Raw genomic sequence first — 18923 nt, forward strand, 5'->3', positions numbered from 1 at the left:
ACCAAAAAACTGTCACTGTGACTGAGGAAAGAAAGTAATTTTATATTCACTCTATCAGTTCATAAGAATTTAACTGCAAGGAATGATCTTAAAATGCTCATATGTAAACGTTAAGATTTTTTAAAAAAACCTTTTAACTAACATACGCAAGATATAAAACAGACTGCAAAACTAGTTCAAAGCAATTAGACTCCCATGGTTCTCTTATGTTCTTTATTTTAAATTGGTATTTTAGAACAGTAAATTATCTTTCACAGCAGTACCTCCTGGTCTGATAATACAGTACTCCATTTCTGAATGTAGAGATTTAAAATAAATCAAAATGAACATTAAGGCATACAAACAGCTACTTTAAGTCTGTTCTTACTTAATAAAGATCAGTTTTCACTCATTCAAATACATGGAATGTTGGCACAAAACTGAAGCTGCTGTAGAAAGATTGATCACAGATGTTCTATGGGTTATTGAAACTTGCATTTCTCTAAAAACATACCTTTATGTGGTTTTAATTTTACAAATTTAAGTGTTGAGAAAATGTCTAAATAATGAGTAGCAATTAAAATAAAATGTTTATTTGTAAATTATATACAGAATACATTTTATTCTATGACAAGGAAACAGGGAAGGAGGGGAAGAGCCATCATGTTTTCTGCTGGAGATGACCATCTTTCTCTAAATCCAATGTACAAACCAGTTTAGATTTCCTAAGTTGGAAAAGGAGAATTTGTAGCTAAACTAAAAGTATTGCTGGATTATTACTATTTGGCATATTTCCACAAAATGCTTTTGAACACTGCTAAGTCAGAATATTAAAATGAAATTTCCTGGTTACTTTCATAAAATTAAAAACAAAAGTTTAATTAATGAGAGAACAATTGAGTTTATGTATTTCATCTTAAAGAAACAGTGAAATAGCTATAATAAGTATGCATAATCTGAAATGTTGGTCTTTTATTCTTTTTATTCTGATTAGTCTTACAGTAAAAAGCCATACAGCTATCAAAAATGTCATTGTGGAAACTGAGTCTTTGATAACTATTAAAAGTAATTAGACCTGCTTACTGTAAAATTATTATCAAATGGATAAAACTTAGGCTTTTGTGGCTTTAGACTGTCCCAGCAATAGTCTGTAATATAAAGGACTGAATACAACTCTGTGGATGTCAAATTCATTTTAGCAAATGGATTTAAAGGATGCTACAAATACCACACGTACATTGTGATGATCAGCCAACACAGAAAATCCAACTTTTTGTACTTATTGAGTCCCAAAATTATATTAAGTTTATGATTTTTCATGTGACGGTTTAGTTGTTTCTCCATCGTTTCCCTCTTCCTCCTCCTCCTCTTCACAATCCCCATCTGTTTGCTGTTCCAGTTCCTCTTTTGTGATCATTTCAAAATCATTTCCATTTCCACTACTGTGTTGGGATCGGTCATCTTCCCTCCTGTCACTGTCCGTGTCTGAATGTCGTTCTCCACCTGAACCTTCTGTCCCATTATTTCCTGGTCCTACTTTTCCCTCCTCATCTTCCTTTTTCTCACTGTCTGATTTTTCCTCACTGTCAGACTTCTGTTGCTTTTTGGCTTCAGATTTCTCATCTTTCTTTAAGTCGGCTTTTGGTCCTTTGTATTCATGTGTGTACAGAGGCCTGAAGGAGTCAATGAAGCCCACGTCAGCGGTGAGATTTGGCAAGAACCAAAAGTGATGCCTTCCTCCAGTTATGAGCCAAATGATGAGAAACAGAATGCAGCGAGCTGTGGAGAAAAAAGTTTCTCTAACTGAGTGATTCAAGCATTGATCCAGGTTAAAACCAAATAAACTCACTGCATTAAGTCGGATCCGACTCTCAGCAACCCCTCCTTGGGTTTTTGAGGCAGTATCTCTACGCAAGTAGATTGCCCAGTCTTCCTTCCAAAGAGTGGCTGGTGGGTTTGAACCACTTGCCTTCTGGTTAGCAGTCAAATGGCCTTAGGCACTCCCTGCATTAAAAAAATACTACAAATTATAGTTTTAACACATTGGTATAAAGTCAAACCTAGCTAGTTCATTATTATGTATACATTTTCTTCTGATTTTAAAAGAAAAAATCACAACGGATCCTAAAAGTATCATGAGCCTCCAGCCCTGTACCTGAAGGATAGGTCAGTGCTGATATAAAGGATGCCAGTATTATTGTGTCTGTCTTACAGTACTTTATTTTATAAGTAAAAACACTTCTGAACAGTAAGAACATTTTCCTAAAGTGACAATTTTGTTAATATGGTAAATATTTACTTATTTAAAGACCAGCAATATTAGAAAATAATACGATGCTAATTAAAGCCAAATACGTTAAACACATAAGGTTTATGAGGTCACTTTTTTTGAACAATGTATTATGACAGAACTGTGAGATAATGGAATAATTAAGTAGGCTAAAATTAAGTTTGTAATAATGGGTTACCACAATATTCCTTAGTTTTCTCTTAGTTTGTCAGTTGTGTAGAAGTGAGCATTTTCCTTTTAAGACTGTATTGTTTATGTCTTAAAATGCTATGGCTTTTGTTTTGTTTTTAAAGACAATTTTATCACTGTTTTTACGTAACAATTGAAAAAAGCTCACCTACATTTCTTTGGTCATGGTGCCAGAGGGACCATTCCCTGAGGAAGGATTTCATGCTTGTTAAGGTGGAGGGACAGCAAAAAAGGGGAAGGCCCTCAACAAGATGGACTGACACAGTGGCTGCAACAATGGGCTCATGTACAGCAAGGATAGTGAGGCTGGCACAGGACTGGGCAGTGTTTCGTTCTGTTGTACACAGGGTTGCTATGAGTTGGAGCTGACTTGACGGCACCTAAACAACAAGGTATTTCTTCTACTAGTCTGGTTTGGATAAATTTCAAAGGAAATGTCTATAACTGCCTTAACTTTTATACAGTAGCTTATTTTTATTTTCACAATATTATGAAAGACTCCTGTACACTGTATTGGAATCTGGTGGTTGAAACAGAAAGGCAAATATATTTTAAGTTGAAAAATACCTTATTAATTTTTACTGATTACTAGAGATAAGCATTCTTCATGTTATTTATCAGTCATTTGATTTTTATTTCCTCTTCTGAACTGGGTCTTCACATCCTTTGCAATTTAATCCTAGGGACTGAGGGTTTCTCTTATCAATGAGTATGAGTGAATGAGAATATTAATCTTTAGTTTGTGTAGCCAGTTTTGAAGCTCACCTTTTGTTTTTTATTTGTATGTGATCAAATCTATTAGTGGTTATGAAAGACCTCAATCATCCTGAAATGTGAAAACGTTCACTTATGTTTTATGGTTTGATGTTTTAAAACTACTCAACAACTTAATCAATCTAGAGTTTCATTTGCCTTAGTCAAAATGTAAAGATGTTTTACTGACAATGTCTATAAAAATAACGTAGCCAATATTTTTAAGTCCTTCCTACAGCTAAGTTAAAGCACATCTGTGTGTACTAGATTAAGATTTATTTAATCCTTTTTCTTCAGATTTGATCACATCTAATCAAATACATATATTCATTCCTTTAGCCTAGGTCATTTTTTTGGATTTGAACAAAAAGTCCATTTACTTAGTTTAACTTCTTGATTGGCCTACAATTTTGCTATAAAGCTTTACTGAAGCTCCAGACTGGTCTTCCAATTTGAACTTAGGAAAGTCCAAACTACTCAATACTTACTTTACTGAGGTCAGTTTTACTAATGACACTTACCAACAGCAAGAAGAAGAATGCTGGCTACAAAACAGCCTGCGCCCACACTGAGGTAGTAAACACCTACTCTCATTTCTGCTGGCCAAAGTGGGAAGAGAGTTGCTGCTATCACTGCAATCACTGGAACAACAAATAATAGTTACAGTTACACAGGTGTAATACCAGTGAACATGTTCCTAGGGGGAAAATGTTGAAATATTAGACTGATTAACACAAAATAGCCACTTTTATAGGGGGAAAAAAAAGTCACTTACCAATATTTCAACCTAATGGGTTAAGTATTTTCTAAATTAGGTGAGGATTTTTGTGGTATAAATTATTTCTTAATTGTGTTAAATTATCTCCTCAAATTATCAACCGCAGCTCTTTTCATGCAAATGTCTACCTTATATTTTGAATATTAAGATGCCTGTTTACCGAATTACTTAAAGGAGTGAAGTAATAGAGGATCCAGGGAACTTCCTTTCATTTCAAAATTATGCTTTTTCTGTATTACTTAGTCTGCTAAATATCACTCCAGGACATAATTATGACCTAATATAAAAGCCAAACTACATATTACTTTGTAAAAGAACAAAACCAAAGTATCAGATCGATAAGTTACAAGTCATATAGATTTAAAAGAACACTTTTAAATAAGATTTTTGATCAAAGATTGTCTTATATCTTAAGATTCTCCTACTGTTTGAAGAATTAATGACATACCTTTGTAATCAGAAGAGACCTGAGATAATTTTTGAGTACAAAATAAAGGAATTATACTAGAATGCCTTATACATATAAACCCAGTGGGTGATCAGCAGCCTCCTGAGGAAATAAGGGATGATCAAACTGGTTAAAAGTCTTGGGTTACTGCAGTTACTTAAGGGAGTTTATCGAAACAAACCTAACCAAAAAGATGATTCCAAGGGTCCCTGCCCTGGAGATTCCAGGGTGGAGTTCTGTCATCAATTGATTTAAAAAGCTCACTAGGTGATGCTGATATAGATGACTGTTCATTAATAATAAATTAGGGAAACTGTATATAAGTATATCCAGTATTTTTTGTCCCCACCCCCCATCCAGGTAGGGCCATCTGGAAGAAAAAATATTACCAATAATTCATGTAAGGAAAATAAATATACAGAAATTAGAAGCATGGCTATCAGAACTTTGGAGTAAGAGACTAGGATTCAAATTTTAGTCCTATCAGTATAAGTGGAGTAACTCTGGACAAATTACTATGTGGCTAAGCTACCTTATATTTAATATGTGGGTAATAATCAAAAGCTTTTGTGAGGATGAAATGAAACAACATGTATAAAATATTTAGCAAAAGGATTAAAACATAGTAAATGATGGATAGACTTCAACTATTTAGACTGAGTTGAGTAATCTCAACTCTATTAAAGTTAAACCTAGTTTTCAAAAGATACATGGTATTTCCATTGTATAGTTGTATTATAATTTATTTCATCATTCTATTGAGGGGCTTCAACTTTTGCCAGTTTCATCCTTTTATAGACAATACCGCAACAAACACACCTTGCTAATTACAAAAAACAAGTACATTTGCTCAAGTATATAATCATAGCATAGGAACAAGGAAATTATTAGGCCAAAGGTTTATTGTTGTTAGTTGCCCATTAAGTTGATTCAACTCACAGAGACCACATGTGTCAGAGTAGAACTGTGTTCCACAGGGTTTTTGAAGCTGTCACCTTTTAGACGCAGACTGCAGTGCCTGCCTTCCGAGGAGCCTCTGGGTAAATTGGAACTGTCAACCTCTTTAGTAGTTGACCACTTAACTGTTTGTGCCACCAAGGGACTCCAGGCCAAAGATAAAGGATGTAGGCACTTAAAATTTTAAAAGATATTTGCTAAATTACACTCTTAAACATAGTCTACTGAGGGATCTGTATTTTTTCCAATATGCCAACACGCTTTTTTTAAAAAATTTTATTGTGATGTGGGTGAAAGTTTACAGAGAAAATTCATCTTCTACACAGTAGTTCACATATACTTCATCTCATGACATTGACTGTAATCTCCCACAACGCAACAGCTCTCCTCCCACTTCCTCCCCATAGCCACCTCTTCCTTGTGTCCTTTTCTCCCATGCACTCCTACCCACCCAGCCCGAGCTGTCTCCCTGTGCATACATAGCCCTTCTATTCTCCCATGATTGATCTCTCCAAGGAGTGTTTCTACTGAATGTAAATGTTCACCTCATATGCCTGTCTTTTGTTTGGCCAGAAGCCACAGGAGTGGGATCAATTCCAGAACTACAGGGAAACTAGGGGCGATAGTCTCAGGGGTTACACAAGGCCCTATCAGACCAGCAAACCTGGTCCTTTTCTTCTTTATAATTTTGAGTTTTGTTCTACATTATTCCCCACTCTATCCCGGACCTCCTACATAGATCCCCCTCCGAGTGGTTGACAATAGTAGCCGGGCACCATCTAATTCTTCAGGTCTCATAGTCGTGTAGGCTGAGGACCGTGTGGTGTACCAGTCACTTGGACTAATTGTTTCCATGAGTCTTTGGTTTTCTTCATTCTTCTTTGCTCTGGATAAGGAGAGACCCATCATTGCATCTAGATGGCCACTTGTAAGCTTTTAAGATCCCAGTCACTACTTACCAAAGTAGGATGTGAAACAATATTTATGTTATGCCAATTGAGCTTGATGTCCCCTGCGACCATGGTCCCAAGCCCACAGGTGCAGCTACTCACTCCCTCTGGGTAGCTGGCTGTGGGCTAAGAAATGATGACAACATTGTCCCTTGTCAGCTCTACTATACACCTAGAAATTCTTACAGGACATACAAACATACTTGTAGAAGCACTGTCTGCCAATGGCATGGGCACACTCCCCAATGAAAAGACATACCTAATTCTTCAGCCTGTCCACCCATCTATCCACCTGTAGATCAATGTTTGCCATCACTGACCATGTAGTACTGTATATGCAAAAGGGTTCACCTGTTGTCTGTACCTTCCATGCATCTCTCTCTGTCTTCCTCCTCCTCAATGCCACCAAGTTGATCACTCACATTTGGTAGATCGCCCTTCCTTTCACCTAGATCAATACTTATCTCTACCCATCTAGCAGTATTCCCTGCCCTCCCCTCCCACCCCTGGTAACCAACAAAGAAAATTTCCTTCCACATATAAACCTTTCCTTGACTCTTTACAATAACAGACTAATATAATATTTGTCCTTCTGTGATCAGCACACACTCTTGAATAGATACTTTGTGTAACTAAATGAAAACAGCAAAGGGCTCAATTCCTAGGCGTAGAATTGCTGGGTTAAAGAGAGTATGTTGTTGCTGTTGTTATGTGCCCTCAAGTCAGACTTGACTCATAGCGACCCCTCCTTGGGTTTCTGAGTCAGTATCATTACGAAGTGCCCCATCTTCCTTCCAAGGAGTGGCTGGTGGGTTTGAACCACCAACCTTCTGGTTAACAGTCAAGTGCCTTAGGCACTATGCTACCCGAGCTCCTAAAGAGAGTATATACATTAAAAAGAAAACCAATCATTTATATTTGAAATAATTTTTAAACTGCTCTCCATAAAAACAAACAATGGATGTGTTTGATCATCAAGCAATCCATCATCTGTTAAGTCTTGGTTTTTCCTAAGACCTTCATGAAGATTATCAAATTTTATAATCTGCTTAATTAGTGCTATTTTAATTTATATTTAGTATGAGTTAGATTAAGCATCATTTATGATTACTGGTCACTTACTTATGACTTCTGATTTCTTATTTTATTCTCTAAATTTTTGAGATTGTACTTTGAAGATACCATTACCCAGTTACTTACCAAGAATTAATCCCATGACAAATGTCTTGAAGTGAACTGGGTCATAGATCCACACAAATACCTAAAAGAATCAAGAAACCTCAGTGCTTAAAAGTGCTAAGGTCACATAAGAAAGTTAAGTTTAATTCTGTATTTTAGCTCCTTTAACAGAATCACTTCCAACCTCTTAAGGGGCAACCATTCTTAAATAGTAACAGAACCCTACATTTTACATGGGCACATGACCACCCAGTTTATAAAGTACCATTTCCAAGACTTCATTGCAGATAAGCATGATTATTATGTGATTAGGCTCTTCTGTCCACTAGACTCCTAGCAGAAATTGAACTGTCAACTCTCTGGAAAGTATCCTTAAAGAAGCATGTCCTTTATTCTATCCCCCTCCTTTGAATGCAGATATAAGGCTGGGAGTCATTTTGAACCATGGGCCAACTTCTGCTAGAAGCCTAAGTTCTAGCAAGATAGAGGAAAAAGATGAAAGCAGCCCAGATCCTCTGATACCTTGAAGCTGCATACCTATACTGATTACCTCTACAGTCTACTGACTGTAGTCCACTGACATGAAAGAGAAATAAGCATCTATTTTGTTTTAAGCTACTATTAAATCAGATTTGCTGTCACTCATATGTAAACCTATTCTGAACGATGTAAAACATTTTTAAAAATCTAAATTGAAAAAGTATTGGTTTTTAAATGTAGATTAGCTTTCATATACTAACGTGCAAGATTAGACTTACATAAATTATTTCCTTTCATAGTGAAACAAAAAACCATAATCCTTAAACCTCCTACTGAAATCTAGATTTCTAATTATAGGTTATATATTCTCACCTCATTTCCATCGAGAAAAACTTGATCATCATGTGGTTCAAGCTTGAATTTTTTCTTAGTTTCCTTCTTTTTGGGAGTTCCTGGAGTATCGTCCTATGAAACAAACATTATTTTATTCAAAGGAAAAACACGAATCAAAAAAAAAAAAAAAGAATCATATTCATAGTCAAAAAGACTTCACTGACAATATGTCGCACAGAAATAAAAATTTTCAACCATTACCAAAAAACCAAACTCACAGCCATCAATTCGGATCCAACTCATAGTGACCCCTCCTTGGGTTTCTGAGGCGGTGTAACTACGGAAATAGATTGCCTACCCTTCCTTCCGAGGAGTGGCTGGTGGGTTTGAACCACCAGCCTTCTGGTTAGCAGTCAAATGCCTTAGGCACTACACTACCAGAGCTTCCATGGCTTTTATAATAATCCTACATAAGCTCAAGTGCTTATATGCCAATACTAATCATTTACCTGTAATGATTTTTGAATTTTACTTAATTTTAGGTGAATTTACCTTTTTGGAGTCTTCCTTTTCGCCATCTTTTTTTTTCTCTTTTTCTTTCTTTATCTTTTCATCCTTTATATTTTCTTTCTTGCTTTTTTTATCTTCTTCTTTTCCACTTTCAGCTTTTCCTTTATCTTTTTCTTTCTTTATGTCTTTATCATATTTCATTTTCATTACTTTTAGTGCTCGATGAAAGAACTGCTTCTTTAACAGCCTTAGAAAGAAAAAGTATATGACATTATATTTCTTATTAATTCTCTAGATACAGAGTAAGAAAAATGTCAAGACACCAATAAAACGAGCAAAGGAAGACAAATTGGCAATTCACAAAGGAAATTATAGTAAGTCCATAGTCCATGAAAAATACTCAACCTTACTACTACTTTAAAAAAAAAAGAAAGAAAGAACCTTCTAGGTAAGACAGTATTGTTTTTTTTTTTTTTGCCCTGAAAATACCCAAACATTCTTAATGCTAATCAGGTTACCATGACACTGATTCTTCTATTTGCTGCTATCAACATAAACTGTTACTCCCCTATGGAAATGGTTATATGAAATAAGGTTTAAGAATATTTACTCTTAACTTTAATTTTCTGAATTAGAAGGAAACTCAAAATATGGTTATTGAAAATATACACTAAGACAAAAAAGGACATGAAATTACAGGAACACTAGTAATTATATTACAAAGATGCTTAAGAAAAGATGGAAAGGAAATTCTAAGAGCGACTGTATGCTAACAAATCCACATTAGGACTATGTTAGGATAATAGTATATAGGGTCTTTTTTCTGCAGTCAAAACAATCGGCAAAATGATTATATGTCTTTTATAAACTGACAAATTAGAATTTCTGGAATTTATGTCTACTGATTATAATCTATACTATAAAATCTAGTACCCCACTTATTTATATTTATAGTAACTCAGCCACTCCTTGGAAGGAAGATGGGGCAATCTACTTCCATAGTGATACTGCCTCAGAAACCCAAGGAGGGGTCGCTGTGAGTCAGGTCCAACTCGACGGCACATAACAACAACAACATAGCTTTAAGAAACATTTTGAATGTATTATTTCCAGTTTCTACAGAAACATGATTTCAGAATACCTACCCAGAATAAAGCTTTTTTCCATACCAATAAGTATATTACCAGATTCTTTCTTGATCATCTCTGAAACAATTTCATTAAACAGAGAATGGAGAAGAGAAGTGATCAAGTACCTCACTACTCAGATTTCAAAGCTAGGATCACATCTCATTCTTCCCTTCTGCTTCCTTCAGCATCAGAAAAGGAAACATATCATCATCATAGCATCCTCAAAGCCTGTGTCCTACTGTCCTTCTGCTACATCCTGACCTCTAGTTTGGGAAAATGAATGGTGTCAAGTCATGAAAGAATTCCTGGAGAAGATAGAATCTCAGCTGAGTTTTGAAAGATAAAGACTGCAAAGAAGGGAGGAAAGACAGCAGAAGATGACAATATAATGAATTAATAATAAAATAATACTGAAACATAACTAGAGAATTAGATAGCAGTATTATTAAGAGACACCAGTATTAATGTAAAGAGAACAGTATTTTGAGAGAGTAGCCAATATGTTGTCATGTTTGTAGTAGGTAAAATATAGGATAAAACAAAAAATAAAAGGCTGAGCACATGAATGGAGGCCTCTTAAGAGTAGCCTATACATAACATACTATACAAAACATTGTTCCACCTCCTACTTTGATGAGTAGTGACTGGGATCTTAAAAGCTAGCAAGCTGCCATCTAGATGCAACGATGGGTCTCTCCTCGTCAAGAGCAAAGAAGAAAGAAGAAAACCAAAATTAATGGAAACAATCAGTCCTTGTGACTGGTACACCATCCAATCTGCAACCTATACAACTATGAGACCAGAAGAACTAGATGGTGCCTGGCTATCACTGTCATCCACTTGGAAGGGATGTAGGAGATCCTGGATAGAGAGGGAGAACAATGTGGAACAAAACTCAAAATCATTTGGAGGAAAAAAAAGAAAAAGAAAAAAGAAGGTGGAGACCAGTTTGCTGGTCCAACAGAGCCTGGTGGAACCACTGAGACTATAGCCCCTAGCTGCCCTTCAGGTCTGGAATTGAACCCACACCTGTGGTTTCCAGCCAAATAAAGTTCAGGCATGTGAGTTAAACATTTACCTCAAGTAGACACACACCTTGGAGAGAACAATCATGGGAGAAGGAAGGGCTGCTTATGCACAGGGAGACAGCTCAGGGCGCAGGAGAGTATGGAGGAATGGACACTGGAAAAAGGTAACTATGGGGAGGAAGTAGGAGGGGAGCTGTTGCATTGTGGTAAACTGTGGTCAATGACATGAGACAAAGTATATGTGAACTGCTGTATGGAAAGTGAATTTGCTCTGTAAATCTTCACCAAAATCACAATAAATAAATAAATAAATAAAAGAATAGCCTATAAACTTCACTAAAGTACGCTGCATATAACCAAAGGGAGACTCAACTTTTCTAAACCCTCTAAATGCTTATACCCAGAATAGTAAGGTGATCCTTATTGTGCAACTGGCTCTTTCCCTCCAGATTATCAATGTCATAAAGTGAGGATGCAAAGAACATATCCTGCCTTCTCTGTCATTTACAGATATTCTTTCCTATTCAAGATAACTTTACAGATGATTACATAAAAATTGTCAACTCAGTGATATTCAACATAATTTTCATTTTTACTTACTTAATTTAGGCATGAGAGGCTAGCGCTAGAGTTATCCATGTCAACTTTTCTATGCTCATTGAGAGTAATTAAGGCTGAGTTTCAATTGGTAAACTATCAAATTAAAGAGCAGACAAAAAGGAAAGAGGCATCTGAAAGTGTGTCCCATATTTTAATTGATCCAAATAATTTCTCAGTTATCTTTTTAATGCTATTTTTTCTCTCTATGCATTGCTCTATTCACCCTTCCACTATAATGAAAATATCTTCAATTGAGAAATGAACAATTACATAAAGGTGTAATTTCTGGACTCTGAAAAGGACTCACATAGCATCAAACTGAAAAAAGTACAAATTTGTCAAAACAAAACACTATGTATTAATAATTTCATTAATTTCTCTCTAAAGACATTTTTCTTCCCTCTATTTTTATTTTACATTTCTACTTCACAGCCTTCACACTGGCTGTTATTTTTTCATTCTATTTCAGAATGTTCAATAATTCTCTTATAATTTTCCCTTTTTGCACAAATGTGATTTTCTGAACATTTATTACTGCTGAAATATTATATAAAAATACTTGTTGTTCATTGTATGTTAACTGAAATATCATTGTTTCAAATTACAGTTCATATTATAGATATTAGTATATTAAATATACATGCAGATGAGAGGAGCCAAGACAGTGGACTAGTCAGACACACCATGCTGTCTTCTACAACAAAGACATGAGAAACCATGAGAAACAGATGCATAGGACAATCTTGGAACCCTGAGCATCACATGAAAAGAATAAAGAATTAAACTGAACATTGATTGGAAGAAGAAACTGACCAAAAAGAGTGAACCAGGAGACATCTGGTAAGATGGCGGAACAGACAGACAAGCTACACAGACCCTCTTCAACAAAGAAAAGAGAAACCAATTGACAGATATACACAAGATAATCCTGAAGCCATGAACTTTGAAAGGAAGAACAGACAAGTGGATTAATTACCAACTAGTAGAAGAACCTGAATAAAAACAGCAAAATAAGGAGACAAAGCTGCATACTGTCAGTTATCCTGATGGCATGGAGAATTTGAATATTTACAAATAGTATTAAGACCTAAGCAGTAACTAAAAATCAGCCCTGCTTGCCACAGGCTACATGGGCAACTGCACTGGTGGCTGACGACTAAAAAGGGAAATTGCAAAGGAGACAAACTTAGCTGTAGACTTTTGGCTGTACAGACAGCAAGGCCATTTTGTATGTTTACAAGCATTATGGCCATTTTGGATATTTAAAGGGGTAGTGTTCAGATCCCAGTGACCTAAGAATAGACTCCACTTGCTGAGGACAACCCAACACAGGCAAACACATTGGAGGCTGACAAGTGAAAAGGTTACAGTTTTTGGTTTTTATCTCCTCCCTTTTCCTGTCTGCCATGTTGCCATCATTTTTGTTTCTTTTGGTCTTTCCCATACCTTGTTCTTTTTGCAGTTTTCTCATTTTTTCTTTATTATTCTCTTACTGTAGTTCTTTTCTCTTATTCCTTCCTCCACAGATACTGGGTTTTTTTTTGTTGTTCTTCTTTCTAGATGTATTTCTTTTGTCTTTGTGTGTGTGTGTGATTGTTCCCATGTATTTATTTGTTGTGTACTTCTTGTCCTCTTCTTACTTTTTTATTGTTGTTTTCGTCTAACTGAGCGGGAGACAACCACCAGGTCCATACAGCCCAACCATGCCCACACCTCCTGCAGTCCCAACTACTGAGTGAGGGCCACCACTTGCTTCTGCACCAGATGGTCAATGATAGATGATAGACAATACAAACCTGACTAACGTATAACTGCTCTTCACAAATGGCTAACAATAGATCTGTGCACCCACTCTCACTCTCTATCACACCCACCAGGAGACAGGTGGTGAATACATAAGTGCTGACAACTAGTGAATAGAGGAGCACAGTACCTTGCTTACTCAGATACATCCAAACAAAACAAAGAAAAAAAAAATCTTGGACAAATCACACCAACATAAAATCACCAATATAAATACAACGTCACAATGTCTCAGAGACAACAGACTGTCACAGTCCACACAAAGAAGCAAGATAAAGCTGGAGAAACAGGGGACCAGGAAGAAGACCCTCAGTGAAACATCACTGAGTAAGCAGCAGCATTGGAACTCTCTGAGAATAAATTCAAAAGAATTATATTTAGGTACCTTCAACGGACTGAGAGACAGATCAAGTAAAACACTGACAAAATTAAGGAAAACACAGACAAAATCCTAGAACAATTTCAGAAGACAATACCAGAACAAAATGACGAAATAAATGAAAAGTTACAAATGATACAAAATCTCCAGAAGGTAATCCAGAAAATAAATACTAAAATTTCAGAAATAGGTAACATATCAAACAGGCAAAGAAGTAGAATCAAATCCACAAAAGACAAAATTAGTGAGATTGAAGACAAATACCTCAATACTACTTTGATAAAGGATCAATCAGAAAAAAAGATCAAAACAAAATGAAGAAAGCCTAAGATTCATGTGGGATATCATCAAGAGGAATAACCTACATGTAATCAGAATTCCAGAACAGCAAGAGAAAAATAAAACCACAGAGAAAATTGTCGAAGATTTGTTCTTAAGAGATTTTCCTTGGTATGATGAAAGCGGCGAATATATCCATTCAAGAAGTTCAATGAACCCCAAACAGGATAGACCCCAAAAGAAAATCACCAAGACATATCATCATCAAACTCACCAAAACCAAAGACAAAGAAAGAATCCTGAAAGTGGCATGGGAAAAATGAAAAATTACCTACAAAGGGCAACCAGTAAGATTAAGCTCTGATTTCTCGGCAGAAACAATGCAGATGAGAAGGGAATGGGATGGTGTATATAAAATCCTGAAATAAAACAATTTCCAACCAAGATTTATATACCCAGCAAAATTATCCCTCGAATACAATGGTGAAATTAGGACAATTACAGGTAAGAACAAAATAAGACAATTTGTTAAAACCAGATGAACATTATAAGACATGCTAAAGGGAGTCCTTCAGACAGAGAACCAACAACAGCAAACAACCAACCATTAACACACATGATAACATAACCAAGAAACCAACCCAGTTATGGAAGTATCCAAAGTAGAATAATAAGCTTACAAGACTAGAAACAGGAAACCAGAGACATCAATTGGCAAATGAGGATAGCTACAAATGAAAAAGAGAGAATAAATTATGTTGTTACAGAACTTCTAAAGGCTGAGGAAGTCAAGGCTATTGCGAGATAAAACAGACTGTTTTAAACTTGGGAAGAGAATTATAAACCACAGAGTAACCTCAAAGAAAAATAATGAACCTTTGCCATTAAAAAAAAAAAAAAAAAAGGTACAAGCACAGGTATTTAGCAAATGCAAAAACAGCAACAAAAGAAGTGATAACATGATTCAAAAACAGAGTAAGCTCAGCACAAAAAATTGTATGGAATAAAAAAATCAGCAACACCATGAAAAAATACGTAACAAAATGACAACAACTAATTCCTACTTGTTGATAATTACACTGAATATAAATGGATTAAACACCCCACTCAAAAGAGATGGAGAGATGCAGACTGGATAAGAAAACATGACCCATTAATATGCTGTCTACAAGAGACACACCTTAGAGACACAGACAAAATACACTAAAAGTCAAAGATTGGAAAAAAGTGTATCAAGCAAATCGCAATCAAAAAAGAACAGGAATAGAAATATGAATTTATGATGCAATTGACTTTTAACAAAAAAACAACTATAACAGACAAGGAAAGGCATTATATGATTAAAGGATCAATTGAACAAGAGGACATAACAGTAACAAATATCTATGCACTCAATGTAATAAGAGCCCCAAAATACATAAACCAGACTTTAACAGAATTAAAAAGACAAATAGATGACCCCACAGTAACAGTGGGAAACTTTAACACACCACCTTCAGTGAAAGATAGAACTGGAAAGACACTAAACAAAGACGCAGGAAGAATTAAACAATACAATCAACCAACTTGACCTTACAGACGTCTACAGAGCACTTCACCCAACAACAGCACAATATACATTCTGTTCCAGTGCACATGGAACATTCTTCAGGATAGACCGTATGTTAGGCCATAAAGGAAGCCTCAATAATTTAAAACCAATGAAATACTGCGAAGCATCTTCTCCAATCACAATGCTTTAAAATTCAAAATCAACAATAGGACAACCAATGGAAAAAGAGCAAACACATGGAAGCTGAACAACACCCTCCTTGAAAACGACTGGATAACAGAAAAAATAAAAATTGAAATTAAAAAATTCCTTGACTCAAATGAGAATGAAAACACAACATACCAAAATCTTTGGGACACAGCAAAAGCAGTGATCAGAGGACAATTTATAGCAATAAATGCATACATCAAAAAAGAAGAGTGAGCCAAAATCAATACCTTAAACCAACATAGCCAACAATTAGAAAAAGAGCAGCAAAAAAAAAAAAAAAAAAAAGCCTACAGTCACCAGAACAAAAGAAATAATAAAAATTCAAGCAGAAATAAATGAAATACACAATAGAAAACATCAACAAGACTAGAAGTTGGTTTTTTGCAAAGATTAATAAAATTGACAAATCGCTGGCAAATAAAGGAAAAGAGGAGCAAATACAAATAACATGAATAAGAAATGAATTGGGCTATATCACAACAGAACCAAATGAAATAAAAAGATAATATCAAGATACTATGAAAACTGTACTCCAACAAATTTGAAAATCTAAAAGAAATGGACAGACTTCTATCCAGTATGTTTCTAGAAACATACTACTTACCTAAACTAACACAGACTGAGGTGGAAAATTTGAACAGACCCATAAACAAAAGAAGAAATTGAATAGGTCATAAAAAAAAAACTACCCACCAAAAAAGTTCTGCCCCAGATGGTTTCACTGGAAAATTCTACTAAATGTTCAGAGAAAACTTACACCAATCCTACTCAAACTATTCCAGAACATAGAAAAGGATGGAATCCTCTCAAATTCATTTTATGAAGCAAGCATAACCTTGATAGCAAAATCACACAAAGACATCACTAAAAAGGAAAATAACAGATCGTTTTCCCTCATAAATGTAAACATAAAATCTTCAATAAAATCCTAGCTAATAGTCTCCAAAAACATATCAAAAAAACAAATTATGAATGAGTGGGGTTCATACCAGGTATACAAGGATGGTTCAACATTAGAAAAACAATCAATGCAATCCATCACATTAAGTAAAATAAAGGGAAAGAACCACATGATCATGACAATTGATAAGGCATTTGATAAAATCCAACACCCATCCCTAATTTAAAACAAACAAACAAAAAAAAAGCTCTCAGAAAAATAGGAGTAGAAGGGAAATTCCTCAACATAACAAAGGGCATATATGCAAAACCAACAGCCAACATTATTCAAAATGAGAGAGGCTGACACCACTCCCCTGCAAACAGGAACCAGAAAAGGACTCCCTTTATCACCATTCTATTCAACACTGTATTGGAAGTCCTAGCTAGGGCAAAATGCAAGAAAGCAAAATCAAATGCATTGAAATTGGTAAGGAAGAAGTCAAACTATCTCTATTTGCTGAGTATGATCCTATACATATAAAACCCAAGAGACTCAGTAAAGAAACTACTGGAATTAATTGAGAGATTTAGCATAGTGGTGGGATATAAGATCAACACACAAAAATCAGTTGGATTCCTCTACACAATCACAGAGAATGCTGAAAATGAAATAAGGAAATTAATACCATTTACAATAACTACCAAAAAAAAAATAAAATACTTGGGAATAAATCTTACCAGGGACATAAAAGATCTGTACAAAGAAAACTACAAAACACTACTTCAAGAAACCATAAGAAATCTACATAAATGGAAGAAGACACCATTCTGGTGGATAGGAAGATTGAACACTGTGAAAATGTCAATAATACCCAGAATAACCTATACATTCAATGCAATCCTAGTCCACATCCCACCAACATTCTTTAAAGAAATGGAAAAAAACAATCACTAATTTTATATGGAAAGGAAAGAGATCTCTGATAAGCAAAGCACCACTGAAGAACAATGTAGGAGGGTCTCACATTCCCTGATCTCAAAATCTACTATATAGCCACAGTGGTCAGAACAGCCTAGTATTAGTACAATGACAGACACACAGACCAATGGAATAGAATTGAGAACTGAGAAACAGATCCATTGACATATGGTCATATGGTCAGCTGATCTTTGACAAAGGGACGAAATCCATTCAATGGGGAACAGACAGTCTCTTCAACAAATGGTGCTGGCAAAACTGGATATCCATTTGCAGAAATATGAAACAAGATCCATACCTCACACCATACACAAAAACTAACTCCTGATCAATCAAAGATTTAAATGTGAAACGTACAACTATAAAATTCCTCAAGGAAAAAATTGGGGCAAATTTAGGGGCCCTGATTTATGGCATAAATAGACTATCAAGCATAAACCAAAATGCACAAACAGCTGAAGATAAACTAGATGACTGGGACCTTCTAAAAATTAAATTTTTATGTGCTTCAAAAGACTTCGCCAAAAGAGTAAAAAGAAAACCTACAGACTGGGGAAAAAAAATATCCGGCAACAACATACCTGACAAGGGATTTACCTCTAAAATCTATAGAAAACTCTAATACCTCACCAACAAAAAGTCAAACAATCGAACTAAAAAAACGGGCAGAAGACATGAATAGACACTTCACCAAAGGTGGCCAACAAACACAGGAAGAATGTTCATTCATGATCATTAACCATTAAACCAAACCAAACTCACTGCTGTCGAGTTGGATCTGACTCATAGCGACCCCTCCTTGGGTTTCCAAGACAGTATCACTATGGAAGTAGATCGCCCAATCCTCCTTCCGAGTGGCTGGTGTGTTTGGACTGCCAGCCTTCTGGTTAGCCATTAAAGAAATGCAAATCAAAACAAGATACCATCTTGCCCCAGCACTAACAGCAAACTTCAACAAGACAGAAAATAAATACTGGCGAGGATGTGGAGATTGGGACTCTCATACACTGGTGGTGGGATTGTTAAATGATACCACCACTGTGGAAATCAGTATGGCAATTTGCAAAAATGGCAAGGAGGCCACATGTTCTGACCTCCTCTAACCCTCCAAGAGGAAGACAGGATTACCAGCAGTAACCCAAGGCCTATTCCTACAAGGCCAGACATGCTGCCTCCCTCCAGCCCTTTCACCAACCGTTCCTCCCAAAGCACCCACCACCTCTCTCCTGGGTTCA

The 18923-nt window shown here is 35.7% G+C and overlaps 1 protein-coding gene across 1 annotated transcript in view; it reads right to left on the reverse strand.

Annotated features, from left to right (window-relative positions):
* Positions 1-1285: 1285 nt before the first annotated feature.
* SEC62 (SEC62 homolog, preprotein translocation factor) overlaps positions 1286-18923 on the reverse strand; it is a 64569-nt gene continuing 46931 nt past the window's right edge. Inside the window, exons 4-8 of the mRNA XM_007946631.2 lie at positions 8889-9093; positions 8376-8468; positions 7545-7605; positions 3733-3852; positions 1286-1758 (exon numbers count right to left, since the gene is read on the reverse strand). Of these exons, the coding sequence (XP_007944822.1) occupies positions 1286-1758; positions 3733-3852; positions 7545-7605; positions 8376-8468; positions 8889-9093 (952 nt within the window). The remainder of the gene's footprint in view (positions 1759-3732; positions 3853-7544; positions 7606-8375; positions 8469-8888; positions 9094-18923) is intronic.

The sequence above is a fragment of the Orycteropus afer genome, unplaced genomic scaffold, assembly GCF_000298275.1.
Source record: "Orycteropus afer afer isolate SDZICR_OR568_19922 unplaced genomic scaffold, OryAfe1.0 scaffold00168, whole genome shotgun sequence".
NCBI classification, from domain to species: Eukaryota; Metazoa; Chordata; class Mammalia; order Tubulidentata; family Orycteropodidae; genus Orycteropus; species Orycteropus afer.